This window comes from Amblyraja radiata, chromosome 15, assembly GCF_010909765.2.
Source record: "Amblyraja radiata isolate CabotCenter1 chromosome 15, sAmbRad1.1.pri, whole genome shotgun sequence".
Lineage (NCBI taxonomy): Eukaryota > Metazoa > Chordata > Chondrichthyes > Rajiformes > Rajidae > Amblyraja > Amblyraja radiata.
The window spans coordinates 55,271,856-55,292,327 of record NC_045970.1 but is presented as its reverse complement, the minus strand read 5'-3'; the positions used below and the strand labels follow the sequence as shown (position 1 = coordinate 55,292,327).

Below are 20,472 nucleotides of genomic sequence, written 5' to 3'. Positions count from 1 at the left end.
CCCCCCACCCTCGCACCGCTGCCCTTCCCCCCCCCACCCTTCAAGCGCTAGTAATGTTCGTGTGTTAGTGATGTCCTGTTTGCCAGCTTGTTGACCCTCTGTGTTCCCCTCCTGCAGGGTTTAGGAGCCGTTGCTGTGACAGAGAGACAGGGATGTGAGCGTCCATTGAGGGTGGCTAGGGTGCCGCTGAGCCACTCCCATCTGCTCGGTGTAGGGCTGAGCTTCGAGGGGCTGAGCTTCGGTGAAGGACCACATGACGGGGCACAGCAAGGAGAAGCGTTATGAGTGCGATGTGTGTGGCAAGGCCTGCCGCCTCCCGTGCGAGCTGGAGATCCACCAGCGGGTGCACACGGGAGAACGCCCCTTCGACTGCTCCGACTGCAGCAAGAGGTTCAAGACAGCGCAGGTCCTGAGGATCCACCGGCGGGTGCACACGGGAGAATGCCCCTTCGACTGCTCTGACTGCGGCAAGAGCTTCAAGTCAGTGCAGGCCCTGAGGTCCCACCAGTGGGTGCACACGGGAGAACGCCCCTTCGACTGCTCCGACTGTGGCAAGAGCTTCAAGACAGTGCAGGTCCTGAAGATCCACCAGCGGGTTCACACGGGCGAGAAGCCCTATGGCTGCTCCATCTGCGGCAAGAGCTATGCCGGTTGGTCAGGGCTACAGCAGCACCAGCGGGTGCACAGCAGTGAGCGGCCCTTCACCTGCTCTGACTGCGGCAAAGGCTTCATGTTGTCGCCGGACCTGTTGAAGCACAGGCGCCTGCACACCGGGGAGCGGCCCTACACCTGCAGCGACTGCGGCAAGGGCTTCACCTGCACCAAAATCCTGATGAAGCACCAGCGCACACACACCGACGAGCGCCCGTACACCTGCACCCTGTGCGGCAAGGGCTACATCTGCTCCACCTATTTGCTGCAGCATCAGCAGATGCACGCCGGTGACCGTCCCATCCATAGACCTTTCGGCTGCTCCGACTGCGGCAAGGACTTCAAGAGGGCAGGTGAGCTGAAGATCCACCAGCGGGTGCACACGGGCGAGAAGCCCTATGGCTGCTCTGACTGCGGCAAGAGCTTCAAGTCGAAGTATGAGTTGAAGAGCCACCGGCGGGTGCACAGCAGTGAGCGGCCCTTCACCTGCTCCGACTGCAGCAAAGGGTACAAGTCATCCTCGGAACTGAACGTACACAGGCGCCTGCACACAGGGGAGCGGCCCTACAGCTGCAGCGACTGCGACAAAGGCTTCAAGTCGTCCATGGAACTGAAACGGCACAGGCGCCTGCACACCGGGGAGCGGCCCTACATCTGCAGCGACTGCGGCAAAGGCTTCAAGTTGTCCATGGAACTGAAATGGCACAGGCACCTGCACACCGGGGAGCGGCCCTACATCTGCAGCGACTGCGGCAAAGGCTTCAAGTCGTCCGTGGAACTGAAACGGCACAGGCTCCTGCACACCGGGGAGCGGCCATTCACCTGCAGTGACTGCGGCAAAGGCTTCAAGTCGTCCTCGAACCTGAAGGTGCACAGGCGCGTGCACACCGGGGAGCGGCCCTTCACCTGCTCCGACTGCGGCAAAGGCTTTAAGTTGTTAGCGCACCTGAACATCCATAGGCGCCTGCACACCGGGGAGCAACCCTACACCTGCAGCGACTGCGGCCAAGGCTTCAAGTCGTCCACGCCCCTGAAGCTCCATATGCTCCTTCACACCGGGGAACGGCCCTACACCTGCTCTGACTGCGGCCAAGGCTTCAAGACATCCACGACCCTGAAGGTCCATATGCGCCTGCATACCGGGGAACGGCCCTACACCTGCAGCGACTGCGGCAAAGGCTTCAAATCGTCATCAGAACTGAATGTGCACAGGCGCCTGCACACGGGGGAGCGGCCCTACACCTGCAGCGACTGCGGCAAGGGCTTCACCCATTCCAGCAACCTACAGCGGCACCAGCGCACCCACACCGGCGAGCGCCCCTTCACCTGCGCCCAGTGCAACAAGGCCTTCACACACTCCACCTATCTGCTGTACCACCAGCGGTTGCACTCCGCCGACCGTCCCGTCCCCAGCCTGGTCTGTGGAGAGCACTTTGCAATGGATCCATGCCCGTGAGCAGGCGCTCCCACTGTGACAAGCGTTTCAAGAGAGCACGGGGGCTGCGGGAGCACCAGCGGATACACACCAGCGAGAGACCCTTTGTATGCGCTGAGTGTGGCAAGGGTTTCACCTGCATGCCCAGCCTGTGGCAGCACCGGCGTACCCAAAGCAGTGAGCGTCCCTTCCCCTGCCCGTTGTAAGGGCTTCACCCACCTTGACCACCTGCTGGAGCACCGGCGAGTCCACACTGGCCAGCAGCCCTTCACCTGCCCGCTGGTAGACACAAGATGCTGGAAGGAATGGGTAACGTTTCAGGTCAAGATCCTTGTTCAGTCTCAACCCGAAACGTCGCCCATTCCTTCTCTCATGATATGCTGCCTGTTCCGCTGAGTTACTCCAGCATTTTTTGCCCTTTTTTGTAACAAGTTTGTGCAGTTCCTTGTTTTTAAACCATTCTGGTTAACCATCTCTGCACCTTCCCCAAAGCCTCCACATCAGTCCTGTAATGGAGTGACCAGAACTGTATGCAGTACTCCAAATGCTACCTGACCAATGTCCCTTAAAGCTGCACATATACATTCCTCTCTCCTTATCTCACACCCTTGTATCTCCTTATTTTCTCTCGCCTCTGTCACTTACTCCACTCGTCTGTGGATCACCCCATCTGTAAACATTGTGTCAGTCTGAAGATTGGTCCTGACCCGAAATGTCGCCGCCCCCCATGCCCTGTCTCACCAGCGCGTGCACACCAGTGGCCAGCCCTACGATTGCACGTACTGCAGTGAGGCGTTTGACAGCTCGCGGGGGTTGCGGCAGCACCGGCGGACCCACGCCTGCGATCAGCTGCTCCCACAGTACCGAGCATTTCAAGAGCGCACGGGGCCTGCGGGAGCACCAGCGGATACACACCAGACAGAGACCCTTTGTGTGCGCTGAGTTTCACCCGCATATCCAGCCTGTGGCAGCACCGGCGTACCTACAGCAGTGAGCATCCCTTCCCCTGCCCGTCCTGTTATAAGGGCTTCACCCGCCTTGACCACCTGCTGGAGCACTGGTGAGTCCACACCGGCCAGCGCCCCTTCATCTGCCCGCTCTGTGGCAAGGCCTTTGCCCGCCCTTCCAGCCTGCTGGCACACCGCGACGTGGATAGGCGCTGGTTAGGTAGACACAAAATGCTGGAAGGAATGGGTAATGTTTCGGGTCGAGACACTTTCTTCAGTCTCGACTGAAACGTCACCCATTCCTTCTCTCATGAGACGGTGCCTGAGTTACTCCAGCATTTTGTCCTTTTTTCAAAACAAGCATCAGCAATTCCTTGTTTTCAAAACACTCTGGTTAACCATCTCTGTACCTTCCCCAAAGCCTCCACATCAGTCCTGTAATGGAGTGACCAGAACTGTAGGCAATACTCCAAATGCTGCCTGACCAATGTCCCATAAAGCTGCACATATACATTCCTCTCTCCTTATTTCACACCTTTTTATCTCCTTATGTTCTCTCGCCTCTGTCACTTACTTCACTCATCTGCCGATCACCCCCTCATCTGTTAACAGTGTGTCAGTCTGAAGAAGGGTCCTGACCCGAAATGTCACCTATCCATGTTCTCCACAGATGCTGCCTGACCCGCTGAGTTACTCCAGCACTCTGAGAAAAGTCACCTCTCCATGTTCTCTACAGATGCAGCCTGACCCGCCGAGTTACAGCAGCAGTTCGTGTTAGAGCCACAGTGTGATACAGTGTGGAAACAGGCCCTTTGGCCCAACTTGCCCACATCGACCAACATGTCCCGGCTACACTCGTCCCACCTGCCTGCGTTTGGCCCATATCCCTCCAAACCTGTCCTATCCTTGTACGTGTCTTAACTATTTCTTCAACATTGGGATAGCCCTGGCCTCAACTACCTCCTCTGGCAGCATGTTCCATGCACCCACCACCCTTTGTGTGAAAAAGTTACCCCTCAGATACCTATTAAATCTTTTTCCATTCACCTTGAACAATTAATTCAAACTTCAATTTGATGAGCTTTCCTTTATATATTAATAAAAAATAATACTAACTGATCGTCCAACATTGTGACGGCTTGATTTCAAAGGCAGGACGGGCATTCCCTGAGGGATTCGGAGGGGTTGGAAGAGGTTTCTTCTGTGTTTTTCCCCTCAGTTGTTGTCTGGGAAGTTGGCAGCGCTTGGCCTGTTGGGGCTGGGGGGGGGGGGGGGGGGAGGGCTTGGGGGCGGGCGGGCAGGCATGTTACATAGAAACTACTGTAGCTGATCATCCAACTCAGTATCCTGTATCTGCCTTCTCTCCATACCCCCTGATCCCTTTAGCCACAAGGGCCACATCTAACTCCCTCTTAAATATAGCCAATGAACTGGCCTCAACTACCTTCTGTGGCAGAGAATTCCACAGATTCACCACTGTCTGTGTGAAAAATGTTTTCCTCATCTCTGTCCTAAAAGATTTCCCCCTTATCCTTAGACTGTGACCCCTTGTTCTGGACTTCCCCAACATCGGGAACAATCTTCCTGCATCTAGCCTGTCCAACCCCTTAAGAATTTTGTAAGTTTCTATAAGATCCCCCCTCAATCTTCTAAATTCTAGCGAGTACAAACTGAGTCTATCCAGTCTTTCTTCATATGAAAGTCCTGACATCCCAGGAATCAGTCTGGTGAATCTTCTCTGTACTCCCTCTACGGCAAGAATGTCTTTCCTCAGATTAGTAGACCAAAACTGTACGCAATACTCCAGGTGTGGTCTCACCAAGACCCTGTACAACTGCAGTAGACATGCTAACATACCATTCGTCTTCTTCACTGCCTGCTACACCTGCATGCCTACTTTTAATGACTGGTGTACCATGACACCCAGGTCTCGTTGCATCTCCCCTTTTCCTAATCGGCCACCATTCAGATAGTAGTCTACTTTCCTGTTTTTGGCACCAAAGTGGATAACCTCAGATTTATCCACATTATACTGCATCTACCATGCATTTGCCCACTCACCCAGCCTATCCAAGTCACCTTGCAGCTCCTAGCATCCTCCTCACAGCTAACACTGCCCCCCAGCGTAGTGTCATCCGCAAACTTGGAGATGTTGCATTCAATTCCCTCGTCCAAATCATTAATATACATCGTAAATAGCTGGGGTCCCAGCACTGAGCCTTGCGGTACCCCACTAGTCACTGCCTGCCATTGTGAAAAGGACCCGTTTACTCCTACTCTTTGCTTCCTGTCTGCCAGCCAGTTCTCTATCCACATCAATACTGAACCCCCAATACCGTGTGCTTTAAGTGTGTATACTAATCTCTTATGTGGGACCTTGTCGAAAGCCTTCTGAAAGTCCAGATATAGCACATCCACTGGTTCTCCCTTATCCACTCTACTAGTTACATCATCGAAAAATTCTATAAGATTCATCAGACATGATTTACCTTTCATAAATCCATGCTGACTTTGTCCAATGATTTCACCACTTTCCAAATGTGCTGCTATCCCATCTTTAATAATTGATTCTAGCAGTTTCCCCACTACTGACGTTAGACTAACTGGTCTGTAATTCCCCGTTTTCTCTCCCTCCCTTTTTTTTACCGAACTGAATTCACTGTGGAATGAACTGAGACTGTGAGGCCTGGCATCCTCGACGCTTGTGACACGCCGGCTGTTCCTCGGCTGAGGGTGAAGTTCCGATGTTTGGCATGAGGCAGCGTGACAGAGCCGAGCCGGGTACCAGCGGTTGGGAAAAATGTCAGTGTTTTTCGAGAGTGAGTGGGGGGGGGGGGGGGGGCTAATGTTTAATGCAAGTACATGGATAGGTGAGGTTTTGGGTCGGGACTCTTCATCAGTATCATTGTAGTTGAGGAAGGAAACATAGACAATAGGTGCAGGAGTAGGCCATTCGGCCCTTTGAGCCTGCACCGCCATTCGATATGATCATTGCTGATCATCCAACTCGGTATCCCATCCCAGCCTTCTCTCCATACCCCCTGATCCCTTTAGCCACAAGGACCACATCTAACTCCCTCTTAAATATAGCCAAAGAACTGGCCTCAACTACCTTCTGTGGCAGAGAATTCCACAGATTCACCACTCTCTGTGTAAAAAATGATTTTCTCATCTCGGTCCTAAAAGACTTCCCCTTATCCTTAAACTGTGACCCCTTGTTCCCTGGGAAGCTGGAAGGGAGGTGAGGGTGGGACAAAGCCTCACTTGCACCTCCTCCATCCTCAACCACTGTATCCGTTGTTCAGGAAGGGGACTCTTAATCAGCGAGACCAAACGCAGAGTGGGTGATCGTTTCGCGGAACACCTTGGCTCAGCCCGCCTGAACCAACCTGATCAACTGGTTGCCAAATACTTTAATTCTCCTTCCTATTCCCACACTGACCTTTCTGTCCTCGGTCTCCTCCATTGTCAGTGAGGCTAAACGCAAATTGGAGGAACAGCATCTCATATTTCGCTTGGGCAACTTACATCCCGGTGGTATTAATATTGATTTCTCTCACTTCAGGTAGCCCCGGCATTCCCTCTCTCTCCATCCTTCCCCCTCCCAAGTCGCACGTCATTCATTCCTTCTCTCCAGAGATGCTGCCTGACCCACTGTGTTACTCCAGCATTTTGTGTCCATCTTTAAGTAATAGATGGATACAGGTGAGGGGGAGTGGGGTGATTGGCGGATGAGTGGACAAAGACCAGAGATGGGAAGAACAGGAAAGGCTGAGAGAAGATGAGCAGAATGTGAACCCAGAGAAGGGGATATTTTTGAAAGGGGGAAAGGGGTCCGTCCCGTTCAGGTGGGGCACAGGGAAGAGTAGGGGAAAAAAGTGGATAGACACAAAAAGCTGGAACAAGTCAGCAAGTCAGACGGCATCGCTGGAGAAAAGGAATGGGTGACGTTCTTCAGACCGAGTCAGGGAAGAGGGAGACTAAAGATATGGAAGGGTGAGGTGTGAAAATGACAGAACAAAGCAGATGCTAAGGATATGCAAAAAAAATGACGACGTTAAAGGAAAAAGGCCATTGTTAGCTGTGGGCTCGGTGAAATCGAGTTACAATGTGACTCAACACGATGACTTTGAAGCTGGTTTGACTTGGGTGGGGGAGGGATGGAGAGAGAGGGGATGTCAGGTTTACTTGAAGTTAGAGTCATCTATATTCAATAAAAGGGAGGCGGATGTGGGATAGTTAACTAAAACCAGAGAATGACATTTGTCAACTGGAACAAAGTTTGACAAGTAGCCGAGTGTCCCGACCTGAAACGTTGCCCATAGTCTTTCCACATCACGTGGTGCAGGAGCCGCGGGGGCGGGTCGGACGCGTCGTGACAACCGTCGCTAGGGCGGGATGTGCGGCTCCGATTGGCGGAGGGGGGCTGTCTGTCCGATGGGCGGGGCTTACGGCTCGACCTATCCGACGCTGGGGGGCTGGAACGCTGCTCTGATTGGCCGGACGCCGGGAGGGGGCGGTACCTGGTCCTGTGTGACGTCGTTGGCCGCTGGCGCTGTCCGTCAGTGTGGGGGAGGCGGGGCCTGGTCGCCGCTCACGTGAGGCGGGGCCGGTGCGTTGTCGCCGCCGTCGGGACGAGGCCTCCGGTCAGCGCCGGGGAGGAGCTCAGGTAGGAACAGCCGCCGCCGCCGCCCGGCCTCGCGTCCTTTCCCCTTCCCTTCCCGAGGGCGATCCTGCGGCCGGCGGCCCGAGGGAGGTCTGGGCGCCCTCTGGTCCTCCGGGTGTGCAGCGCCCCCTGACGGCGGGAGGCCGCGGTGCAGCGTCTCCAGATGCTTATATTTTTACAACAGGTGCAGGAGTAGAGGCCATTCGGCCCTTCGAGCCTGCACCGCCATTCAATATGATCATGGCTGATCATCTAGCAATGTTACAAAATTTTGAGATCTTAAAAATCAAGTCTGCAATTTATCCCATCAAATAAAGCATAAAAAGAAGTTTAATTTGACACCTAATTCACTTTCATATCTCAAGTATTTAAAAAGTTATGGCCATTTTCATACTCGGAAATTAGCATCTTGTTCCCTATTGATTTTCTATGGACATAACAAAAAAGCTGTGATCGTGGACAGTCAAAAGCCCATAACTTTCTTAAAAATTAAGAGAACTGAATGAAATTTACAGTTATCATAGATTGAAACATTCTGAAACAATAATCTTACTTGGATGACCTGAAATTAAAGCATATAATTAGTTAGTTACCCAATTGTAGCTAATTCCAAACTTCAATTACTAGATCTAAACATCTATCCATTTCTTAAGAAATGATTAACATTTTTAAATAGCCTAAGTGTCCAAATAATATTCACAAAGAATTCACAATAAAACATGATTTTAAAATCTCATTTACATTAATTTATAGGCCAAATGGAAGGAATTTAGTGTTCAATTGCTGTAAATTAATGGCCATTTAAACCAGCTTTCGAGTGGGATCCTGTGGAACGCGCTGGTTTAGAACGTTCACATTGAGGTAGATTTGTGCCCCCAAATGCCCAGAAAAATACTGCGGGATATAATGGGGTTATTCGCAACATAAAACTTTGTATAAAGGAATCTTAAGAAGCGCTTTTTAATGTAAAAATAAACAACCTGCCTTCCGTTGTCCCCTGTATGAGATCCGACCCGTTGTCGGCGGTCGCGGGTTTAGAGGTTAATTTTTAACTTACTATAATAATTAAATAAACCCGTAAAATGTAAAAATAGCTCCAGCGAGCGAAACTTCAAGCGATTTTTCGTTAGCAACTGAGGTAGGCTGAACAAGCTCGATTTGAACAGCCTAGGGAAAATTGCGTTTTAAACCCGCCCCCCTCAAACGGCGCCATAATCACACACACGGGCTGGGACAGATCTGCAGCGACGCTTAAGGTAGGTTTTGCAACATACCTAGATCATCCAATTCAGTATCCTGTACCTGCCTTCTCTCCATACCCCCGATCCCTTTAGCCACAAGGGCCACATCTAACTCCCTATTAAATATAGCCAATGAACTGGCCTCAACTACCTTCTGTGGCAGAGAATTCCACAGATTCACCACTCTCTGTGTGAAAAATGATTTTCTCAACTCGGTCCTTATCCTTAAACTGTGACCCCTAGTTCTGGACTTCCCCAACATCGGGAATAATCTTCCTGCATCTAACCTGTCCAACCCCTTAAGAATTTTGTAAGTTTCTATAAGATCCCCCCTCAATCTTCTAAATTCTAGCGAGTACAAGCCGGGTCTATCCAGTCTTTCTTCATATGAAAGTCCTGCCATCCCAGGAATCAGTCTGGTGAACCTTCTCTGTACTCCTTCTATGGCAAGAATGTCTTTCCTCAGATTAGGAGACCAAAACTGTACGCAATACTCCAGGTGTGGTCTCACCAAGACCCTGTACAACTGCAGTAGAACCTCCCTGCTCTTATACTCAAATCCTTGTGATTCAATGTGACCATGGCTGATCATCCCCAATCAGTACCCCGTTCCTGCCTTCTCCCCATATCCCCTGACTCTGCTATCTTTAAGAGCTCCATCCAACTCTCTCTTGAAAGTATCCAGAGAACCGGCCTCCACCGCCCTCTGAGGCAGAGAATTCCACAGACTCACAACTCTCTGTGAGAAAAAGTGTTTCCTTGTCTCCGTTCTAAATGGCTTACCCCTTATTCTTAAACTGTGGCCCCTGGTTCTGGACTCCCCCACCGTCGGGAACATGTTTCCAGCCTCTAGCATATCCAAACCCTTAATAATCTTATATGTTTCAATGAGATCCCCTCTCATCCATCCAACTCCAGAGTGTACAAGCCCAGTCGACCCATTCTTTCAGCATATGACAGTCCCGCCATCCCGGGAATTAACCTTGTAAACCTACGCTGTACTCCCTCAATAGCAAGAATGTCCTTCCTCAAATTAGGGGACCAAAACTGCACACATTACTCCAGGTGTGGTCTCACTAGGGCCCTGTACAACTGCAGAAGGACCTCTTTGCTCCTATACTCGACTCCTCTTGTTATAAAGGCCAACATGCCATTCACTTTCTTCACTGCTTGCTGTACCTGCATGCTTACTTTCATAGACTAATGAACAAGGACCCCCAGATCCCGTTGTACTTACCCTTTTCCCAACTTGACGCCATTTAGATAGTAAGCCGACTGTTGGTCATTTTGTACTGGGGTTGAAAGCTTTTCTCTTTTAATCGATGTTTTTTGTCATTGTCCAACCAATCCTGATGTTTTTTTTACTTGAACCCAATTGTTTCCTTGCAGGAGGTGATGATAGAGTTTTTCAATAGATTCCAGTGTTCTTCAACAGATGGTGGGATTTGTTGAGGCAGTTGTTGAAGTTTTTGTTAAAACTTCTGTACATGGTTGATGTCCTGAAGGTCGTCAACATTGAATTTCTTGATGGTGTTCTGGTTTTGATGTTTTTCAAAATTTTCTGCTTTTTCAGTCTTCTAGGGTCCAACTTTGGTCTTAACTATTTTTATCCTCTTCACATGCCTAAAGAAACTTTTACTACCCTCCTTTATATTCTTGGCTAGCTCACCGTCGTACCTCATCCTTTCTCCCTGTATTGCTTTTTAATTATCTTCTGTTGGTCTTTAAACATTACCCATTCCTCTTGTTTCCCGCTCATCTTTGCTACGTTGTACTTCTTCTCTTTTATTTTTATACTGTCCCTGACGTCCCTTGTCAGCCACGATCGTTCCGTACTTCCCTTGGAATCTTTCTTCCTCTTTGGAATGAAGTGATCCTGCACCTTCTGTATTATTCCCAGAAATACCTGCCATTGTTGTTCCACTGTCATCCCTACTAGGGTCACTTTCCAGTCAACATTGGCCAGTTCCTCCTTCATGGCTCCATCTTCCCCTTGTTGAAATGTAATAATGACACTTCCGATTTAACCTCTCCCTCTCCAATTGTAGATTATACTTGACCATGTTATGGTCACCACCCGCTAATTAATGGCTCCTTAACCTCAAGTTCCTTTATCAAATACGGTTCATTACATAACTAAATCCAGAATTGCCTTCTCCCTGGTAGGCTCCAATACAAGCTACTCTAAGAATCCATCACGGAGTCACTCCACAAACTCCCTTTCTTGGGGTCCAGTACCAACCTGATTTTCCCAGTCTACCTGCATGTTGAAATCACCCATAACAACTGTAGCATTACCTTTACTACATGCCAATTTTTACTCCTGATTCAACTTGCACCCTATATCCAGGTTAATGTTTGGGGGACCTGTAGATAAGTCCCATTAGGTTATTTTTACCCTTATAATTCCTTAGTTCTATCCATAGACTCCACATCTTCTGATTCAATGTCACCCCTTACAAGGGACTGAATTTAATTCCTCACCAACAGAGCTAACCCACCTCCTCTGCCAACAAGGGGTCACAGTTTAAGGAAAGGCACCTCCTCTGCCTTTCCAGAACAAGGGGTCACAGTTTAAGGATAAGGGGGAGGTCTTTTTGGACCGAGATGAGAAAATCATTTTTTACACAGAGAGTGGTGAATCTGTGGAATTCTCTGCCACAGAAGGTAGTTGAGGCCAGTTCATTGGCTATATTTAAGAGGGAGTTAGATGTGGCCCTTGTGGCTAAAGGGATCAGGGAGCATAGAGAGAAGGCAGGTACAGGATACTGAGTTCGATGATCAGCCATGATCATATTGAATGGCGGTGCAGGCTCGAAGGGCCAAATGGCCTACTCCTGCACCTATTTTCTATGTTTCTATGTTTCTAAACTGTCTGTCTTTTCGATAGGATGTATACCCTTGAATATTCAGTTCCCAGCTCTCTTGCAGCCATGTCTCTATAATTTTCACATACTTGCCGAGGGGGGTGAATGGGGGGCAGGGAACTGAGGGGTCAAATGAGCCAAGGAAGGGGGCTGGGAGCCAGGTGAGGGTGGGGGTTCACATTGTTTGGGGCGGGGAGGAGGGGGGAGGGGCGGGGGTAAGGAGCAGGAGGCGGCAGGTGTAAGGAGCAGGGAGCCACAGGGAGGAGGTCACATTGTTTGGGGGTGGGGAGTGTGTTGCAGTTTAGGAAGTCAAACCAGGGCAGGATCTTCACTGTGAATAGCGGGGCGCTGGGGGAATGTTGTAGAGCAGAGGAATCTAGGAGTGCAGGCACATAGTTCCCTGAAGGTGGCGTCACAGGTAGTTAGGGTGGTCATGAAAGCTTTTGGCACATTGGCGAGATAACTGCATATTGGGAGAACTGGGATGGGGAAGGGGATGGAGAGAGAAAGCAAGGGCTATCTGAAGTTAGAGAAGTCAATGTTCATTACGCTGGAATATGAGATGCTGTTCCTCCAATTTGCGCTGGGCCTCACTCTGACAATGGAGGAGGCCCAGGACAAAGGTCAGTCTGGGAATGGGAGGGGGATTGGACGTGCTGAGCCACCGGGAGATCAGGTAGGACGGAATGAGCTGTTCAGTGAAACCATCACCTAGCCTGCGCTTGTTCTCGCCGATGTAGAGAAGTTGACACCTGGAACAGCAGATACAGTAGATGAGGTTGGAGGAGGTGCAAGTGAACTTCAGCCTCACCTGGAAAGACTTGGGTCCTTGGATGGAGTTGAGGGGGGAGGTAAAGGAACAGGTGTTGTATCTCCTGCGGTTTCAGGGGAAGGGGTGGTTTGAGTTGACATTGTGAAATTTGATTGATAAAAGATGACTTTCAAGCTGGTATGACGGGTAGGAGAGAGAGAGGGGATGTAAGGGTTACTTGAAGTTAGAGAAATCAATATTCATACCGCTATCAATAAAAGGGAGGCAGGTTGTTGGATAGTTAACTAAAATCAGAGAATGACATTTCTCAACTCAAACAAAGTTTGACAAGTAGCCGAGTGTCCCGACCTGAAACGTTGCCCATATTTTTTCCCCAGCACTTTGTGCCTATCTTTGTCAGACACAAGGAACTGCAGATGCTGGTTCATACATAAAAAGACACAAAGTGTTGGAGTACACAACTCCCACTAGCGTTTTCTGCCCCTTAGTGTTTCGCAGCTCTACCCATATCGATTCCACATCCTCCAAGCTAATGTCCTTCCTTTCTATTGTGTTAATCTCCTCTCTAACCAGCAACGCTACCCCACCTCCTTTTCCTTTCTGTCTATCCCTCCTGAATATTGAATATCCCTAGATGTTCAGCTCCCAGCCTGGGTCACCCTGGAGCCATGTCTCCGTGATCCCAACTATATCATATTCATTAATAACTATCTACACATTCAACTCATCCACTTTATTACGAATGCTCCTTGCATTGAGACACACAAAGCCTTCAGGCTTGTTTTTACAACACTCTTACCCCTTATACAATTATGTCGAAAAGTGGCCCTTTTTGATTTTTGCCCTGGATTTGTCTGCCTGCCGCTTTTACTTTTTACCTTGCTACCTATTGCTTCTACCCTCATTTTACACCCCTCTGTCTCTCTGCTCATGCTCCCATCCCCCTGCCACATTAGTTTAAATCCTCCCCGACAGCACTAGCAAACACTCCCCCAAGGACATTGGTTCCATTCCAGCCCAGCTGCAGATCGTCCTGTTTGTACTGGTCCCACCTCCCCCAGAACTGGTTCAATGCCTTGGAAATTTGAATCCCTCCCCCTTGCACCATTTTTCAAGCCATGTATTCGTCTGCAATATCCTCCTATTTCTACTTTGACCAGCACGTGACACTGGTAGTAATCCAGAGATTATTACCTTTGAGGTCCTACTTTCAAGTTTATCTCCTAGCTCCCTAAATTCACCTTGTAGGACCTCATCCCTTTTTTTACCTATATTGTTGGTGTCAATGTGCACCACGACAACTGGCTGTTCACCCTCCCTCTCCAGAATGTTCTGCAGCCGTTCAGTGACATCCCTGACCCTTGCACCAGGGAGGCAACATACCATCCTGGAGTCTCGTTTGCAGCCGCAGAAACGCCTATCTATTCCCCTTACAATTGAATTCCCTATTACTATAGCCCTTCCACTCTTTTTCCTCCCCTCCTGTGCCACAGAGCCACCCACGGTGCCATGAACTTGGCTGCTGCTGCCTTCCCCTGATGAGCCATCTCCCCCAACAGTATCCAAAATGGTATACCTGTTTAGGAGGGAGATGACCGCAGGGGACTCCTGCACTACCTGCCTACTGCTACGCTGGCTAGTGGCAACCTGTTCCCTTTCTGTCCGCTTAACCTTTACCTGCGGTGTGACCAACTCGCTGTACGTGCTATTCACGACTTTCTCTGCATCGTGGATGCTCCAGTATGAATCCAACTGCAGCTCCAATCAATTCACGCGTTAGTAATGTCCTGTTTGCCAGCTTGTTGACCATCTGTGTTCCCCTCCTGCAGGGTATAGGAGCTGTTGCAGTGGACGGAGAGACGGGAACTTGAGCGGCCATTGAGCGTGGCCAGGGTGCCAGTGAGCCCCTCCCATCTGCCTGGTGTGCGGGCTGAGCTTTGAGGGGCTGAGCTGCGGTGGAGGACCACATGATGCGGCACAACAAGGAGAAGCGTTATGAGTGCGACGTGTGTGGCAAGGCCTGGCACCACCCGAGCGAGCTGGAAATCCACCAGCGGATGCACACGGGAGAACGCCCCTTCGACTGCTCAGAGTGTGGCAAGAGCTTCAGGAAGGCACAGGACCTGAAGATCCACCGGCGGGTGCACACAGGAGAACGCCCATTCGACTGCTCGGAGTGCGGCAAGAACTTCACCTGCTACGACAACCTGCTGCGGCACTACCGCGTGCACACCGGCGAAAGGCCCTTCAGCTGCCCCGACTGCGGTAAGGACTTCACGAGGGCGTATGAACTGAAGATCCACCGGCAGGTGCACACGGGAGAACGGCCCTTCAACTGCTCGGAGTGCGGCAAGAGCTTCCTCTACTATGGAAGCCTACGGCAGCACAACCGCGTGCACACCAGCGAGAAGCCCTATGGCTGCTCCACCTGTGGCAAGAGCTTTACTTGGTTGTCGGGGCTGCAGGAGCACCAGACAGTGCACAGCAGTGAGCGGCCTTTCACCTGCACCGACTGCGGCAAAGGCTTCAAGTCGTCGCCAGTACTGAAGATGCACAGGCGCCTGCACACCGGGGAGCGGCCCTACACCTGCAGCGACTGCGGCAAGAGCTTCACTCGCTCCAACAGCCTGCTGCAGCACCGGCGTACCCACACTGGCGAGCGCCCCTTCACCTGCGCCCAGTGCGGCAAGAGCTACATCCGCTCCAACCACCTGATGGAGCACCAGCTCACCCACACCAGCAAGAGCCCCTACACTTGCGCCCAGTGCGGCAAGGGCTTCAGCCGCTCCACCTATCTGTTGTCCCACCAGCGGGTGCACGCCGGCGATCGTCCCATCCCCAGCCCGGTGTGTGGCGAGCGCTTTGCCATTGCCCCCCATGCCCTGTCTCACCAGCGCGTGCACACCAGTAGCCAGCCCTACGATTGCCCGTACTGCGGTGAGGCGTTTGACAGCTCGCGGGGGTTGCGGCAGCACCGGCGGACCCACGCCTGCGATCAGCTGCTCCCACAGTACCAAGCATTTCAAGAGCGCACGGGGCCTGCGGGAGCACCAGCGGATACACACCAGACAGAGACCCTTTGTGTGCGCTGAGTTTCACCCGCATATCCAGCCTGTGGCAGCACCAGCGTACCTACAGCAGTGAGCATCCCTTCCCCTGCCCGTCCTGTTATAAGGGCTTCACCCGCCTTGACCACCTGCTGGAGCACTGGTGAGTCCACACCGGCCAGCGCCCCTTCACCTGCCCGCTCTGTGGCAAGGCCTTTGCCCAGCCTGCTGGCACACCGCGACGTGGATAGGCGCTGGTTAGGTAGACACAAAATGCTGGAAGGAATGGGTAACGTTTCGGGTCGAGACACTTCTTCAGTCTCGACTGAAACGTCACCCATTCCTTCTCTCATGAGACGATGCCTAAGTTACTCCAGCATTTTGTCCTTTTTTCAAAACAAGCATCAGCAATTCCTTGTTTTCAAACCACTCTGGTTAACCATCTCTGTACCTTCCCCAAAGCCTCCACATCAGTCCTGTAATGGAGTGACCAGAACTGTAGGCAATACTCCAAATGCTACCTGACCAATGTCCCATAAAGCTGCACATATACATTCCTCTCTCCTTATCTCACACCCTTTTATCTCCTTATTTTCTCTCGCCTCTGTCACTTACTCCACTCATCTGCCGATCACCCCCTCATCTGTTAACAGTGTGTCAGTCTGAAGAAGGGTCCTGACCCGAAATGTCACCTATCCATGTTCTCCACAGATGCTGCCTGACCCGCCGAGTTACTCCAGCACTTTGTGTTAGTCACAGAGTGATGCCGTGTGGAAACAGGAATTTTGCCCAACTTGCCTACACCGACCAACATGTCCCGGCTATATTAGTCCCACCTGCCTGCATTTCCCTATCCCTCCATACTTGTACTATCCATGTACCTGTACAACTGTTTCTTAAACATTGGGATAGTCCCAGCCTCAACTACCTCCTTTGGCAGCTTTCTCCCCATATCCCTTGATTCCGTTAGCCCTAAGAGCTAAATCTAACTCTCTTGAAAACATCCAGGGAATTGGCCTCCACTGCCTTCTGTGGCAGATAATTCCACAGATTCACAACTGTCTGGGTGAAAAGGTTTTTTCCCCATCTCAGTCCTAAATGGCCGACCCCTTAGTCTTAATCTGTGGTCGCTGGTGCTGGATTCCCTCAACATCAGGAACATGTTTCCTGCATCTAACCTGTCCAATCCCTTAATATATTTATATGTTTCCATAAGATCCCCTCTGATTCTTCTAAATGCCAGAGTATACAAGCCCAACCACTCCATTCTTTCAGCATATGTCAGTCACGCCATCCCGGGAATTAACCTTGTGAACCTACGCTGCACTCCCTCAATAGCAAGAACTTCCTTTCTCAAATTTGGAGACCAAAACTGCACACAATACTTCAGGTGTGATCTCCCCAGGACTCTGTACAACTGCAGAAGGACCTCTTTGCTCCAATACAACTCCTCTTGTTAGGGGGGATCTTATAGAAACTTATAGAAATCTTATAGAAGATTCACCAGACTGATTCCTGGGATGGTAGGACTTTCATATGAAGGAAGACTGGATAGACTCGGCTTGTACTCGCTAGAATTTAGAAGATTGAGGGGGGATCTTATAGAAACTTATAAAATTCTTAAGGGGTTGGACAGGCTAGATGCAGGAAGATTATTCCCGATGTTGGGGAAGTCCAGAACAAGGGGTCACAGTTTAAGGATAAGGGGGAAATCTTTTAGGACCGAGATGAGAAAAACATTTTTCACACAGAGAGTGGTGAATCTCTGGAATTCTCTGCCACAGAAGGTAGTTGAGGCCAGTTCATTGGCTATATTTAAGAGGTAGTTAGATGTGGCCCTTGTGGCTAAAGGGATCAGGGGGTATGGAGAGAAGGCAGGTACAGGATACTGAGTTGGATGATCAACCATGATCATATTGAATGGCGGTGCAGGCTCGAAGGGCTGAATGGCCTACTCCTGCACCTATTTTCTATGTTTCTATAAAGGCCAACATGCCATTAGCTTTCTTCACTGCCTGCTGTACCTGCATGCTTACTTTTAGGTACTGATGAACAAGGACCCCCAGATCTCGTTGAACTTCCCCTTTTCCTAACTTGACACCATTCAGATAATAATCTGCCTTCCTGTTTTGCCACCAAAGTGGACAACTTCGCATTTATCCACATTAAACTGCATCTGCCATGCATCTGCCCACTCACCCAACCTGCATCCTCATAGCATCCTCCTTACAATTCACACTGCTACCCAACATTAGCAAATTTGCTAATGTTACTCATAATCCCTTTATCTAAATCATTAATGTGTATTGTAAGTAGCCATGGTCCCAGCACCGAGCCTGCGTAATATAAAGACATTTCAAAAACATAAAGAAGCTTTTACTATCCTCCTTTATATTCTTGGCTAGCTTACCTCCGTACCTCATCCTTTCTCCCCGTATTGCCTTTTTAGTTATCATCTGTTATTCTTTAAAAGTTGCTCAATCCTCTGGCTTACCGCTCATCTTTTCTGTTATACCTCTTTTCTGTTATTCCTCTTCCTACAATCAGTCTGAAGCAGGATCCTGACCTAAAACATCACTCATCCATCGCGTTATGATGCTATGTGAAAAGTCAGTGATGTACCGTGGAAAACATTAAAACTATCAATTCAGCATTCCTAAAAATCCTGCTTTGAAATATATCTTTGCACAAATGAATGTTACATCTCTCATTTTCATTCCCTCCACAGAGGTGTCTGACCCTCTGAGTTACTCCAGTGCTTTGTAGATATTTCTTACCTGGCATAATTATTGGAGCCGCTTCTGGTTTCAGCCTTGAATTAATATTGCATTTGAATCATCATGGCCTATGTCATCTTTGGACTTTGACCTAAACAGTTGAAAAGAACCACACAACCATCAGGAGGTAAATCAGCAAGTATATTTAAATTGTCTAGCTGGGCTTCTGCTGAATGGGATGGGCTAAATAGATCCCAATAGGAGTGGACTTGTGTGTACTCTTTCTCTTTTCCCTTTTAAATTCCAGTCACATTTAACAACGTCCATCCAGAAGTGAGGTTCATACATCAATTGACTTGACCTCTCTGGAAAAAGTTTGTTTTTGCTTGATTTGAGGGACTGACCTTTTCTTGAAACAAGAATTAATAAATAGGTTTTCAAGAAGGAACTGCAGATGCTGGAAGATCGAAGGTACACAAAAATGCTGGAGAAACTCAGCGGGTGCAGCAGCATCTATGGAGCGAAGGAAATAGGCGACGTTTCGGGCCGAAACCCTTCTTCAGAATAAATAGGTTAGTGACATATCTCTGTGTACAGTACTTATGTTTGTGTTGAGTGCTGCCCTGGCATTTTTTTTAGGTATTAACTTAACAAGATTTCCCTAACCACTTCTCAGAGGAATAATCAAATAAGAATGGTTACCCAACCAAGAGCCATCACTATATGTTACAGAAGATCTTTAAAGAGAATAAGAAAATGAACTCAAAATGAAAATCCACACTCACTCGTTCTTTATGGCTGTATCAGAATTGATCATTTTCTGCCTGATATTATTTTAACTCATTATTTTTCTTTATCTGTTCGTATCATCTAGCCTGCTGGGCATGTCCCACAGCCTCGCCGTTGAGAAATGATGACAGTAAGAAGAATTACATCTGCTTGTAACTGTCCTATTCAACACATTTCCACTCACTTTATAAAGAAATATTCTCTTTGTTCTGGGACTTGAGGGAGGTCACATGCAGGAGGTGCAAAGAGACTTGAGAGCGCTGGTGCAGGATGCCCGAAAGATTCATTTGGACGATGAATTTGATAGTAAGGAAGGTAAATGCAGTGTTAGCATTTATTTCGAGAGAATGAATGAATAAGTTTATTGTCCAAGTATGTTCACATACAAGGAATTTTCCTTGGTGCTCCGCTCACAAGTAACAACACGACATACAGTGACAATTAAGAATGACACATAAAACATTCAACATTAATAATACAACATTATCGTTTAAACGTGAATGAAATAAAATACCAGAGCAAAAGGAGGCTACAGATTTTTGGTTATTGAGTAGAGCTACTGCTCGTGGGAAAAAGCTGTTTTTATGTCTGGCTGTGGCTGCTTTGACAGTCCGGAGTCGCCTTCCAGAGGGAAGTGATTCAAAGAGTTTGTGTCCAGGGTGAGAGGGGTCAGAGATGATCTTACCCGCTCGCTTCCTGGCACTTGCAGTGTACAGTTCATCAATGGGGGAGAAAGTTGCAGCCAACAACCTTCTCAGCTGATCGGACGATTCGCTACAGCCTCCGGATGTCGTGCTTGGTGGCTGAGCCAAACCAGACCATAATGGAGAAGGTGAGGACAGACTCTGCGATGGCGGTATAGAATTGGACCATCATTGCCTGCGGCAGATTGTGCCTCCTCAGCTGTCGCAGGAAGTACATCCTCTGCTGGGCCTTTTTGACTCTGGAGTGGATGGTGGCCCCCTATTTAAGGTCCTTGGAGATGATAGTTCCCAGGAACTTAAAGGACCACAGATGTGACTGTGGTGTTGTTGATGGTGATTGGTGTAGAGAGAGTAGAGTGGAGGAGAGTACGCAGCCTTGCAGTGCTCCTATGCTGAGGGATTGAGGGTTCGAGATGTGCTTTCCCAGCCCCACATGCTGCTTCCTGTCAGGAAGTTGATGATCCACTGACAGAGGGGTTCAGGCACAGTCAAATTGGAGAGTTTGGAGTGCAGATTCTCTGGCACAATGGTGTTGAATGCAGAGCTAAAATCAACAAACAAAATCCTTGCATAGGTCACCTGTCAGTCTAGGTGCTCGAGGATAAAGTGCAGGCTTAGGTTGACTATGTCATCCAC

The 20,472-nt window shown here is 49.5% G+C and overlaps 2 protein-coding genes and 1 long non-coding RNA gene across 3 annotated transcripts; all 3 read left to right on the top strand.

The window, feature by feature from the left end:
* Window positions 1-523: 523 nt before the first annotated feature.
* On the top strand, window positions 524-14,450 carry LOC116981466 (zinc finger protein 229-like; the record flags this gene model as incomplete). The annotated part of the gene is made up of 3 exons (XM_033034517.1): window positions 524-1,577; window positions 1,746-1,855; window positions 14,409-14,450. Coding segments are annotated over 3 exons (1,206 nt in total), but the record flags the coding sequence as incomplete, so codon positions are not given.
* On the top strand, window positions 7,513-15,490 carry LOC116981464 (gastrula zinc finger protein XlCGF49.1-like). Its single transcript, XM_033034516.1, has 4 exons — window positions 7,513-7,702; window positions 14,409-15,119; window positions 15,261-15,348; window positions 15,474-15,490. Exons 2-4 carry the CDS (start codon window positions 14,547-14,549, stop codon window positions 15,488-15,490), a joined length of 678 nt encoding a protein of 225 aa, XP_032890407.1. The 5' UTR covers window positions 7,513-7,702; window positions 14,409-14,546.
* A 2,486-nt stretch (window positions 15,491-17,976) lies between these two features.
* LOC116981400 lies at window positions 17,977-19,701 on the top strand. The gene is made up of 2 exons (XR_004414223.1): window positions 17,977-18,915; window positions 19,218-19,701. It is a non-coding gene; the product is annotated as an uncharacterized LOC116981400 (long non-coding RNA).
* Window positions 19,702-20,472: the final 771 nt, after the last annotated feature.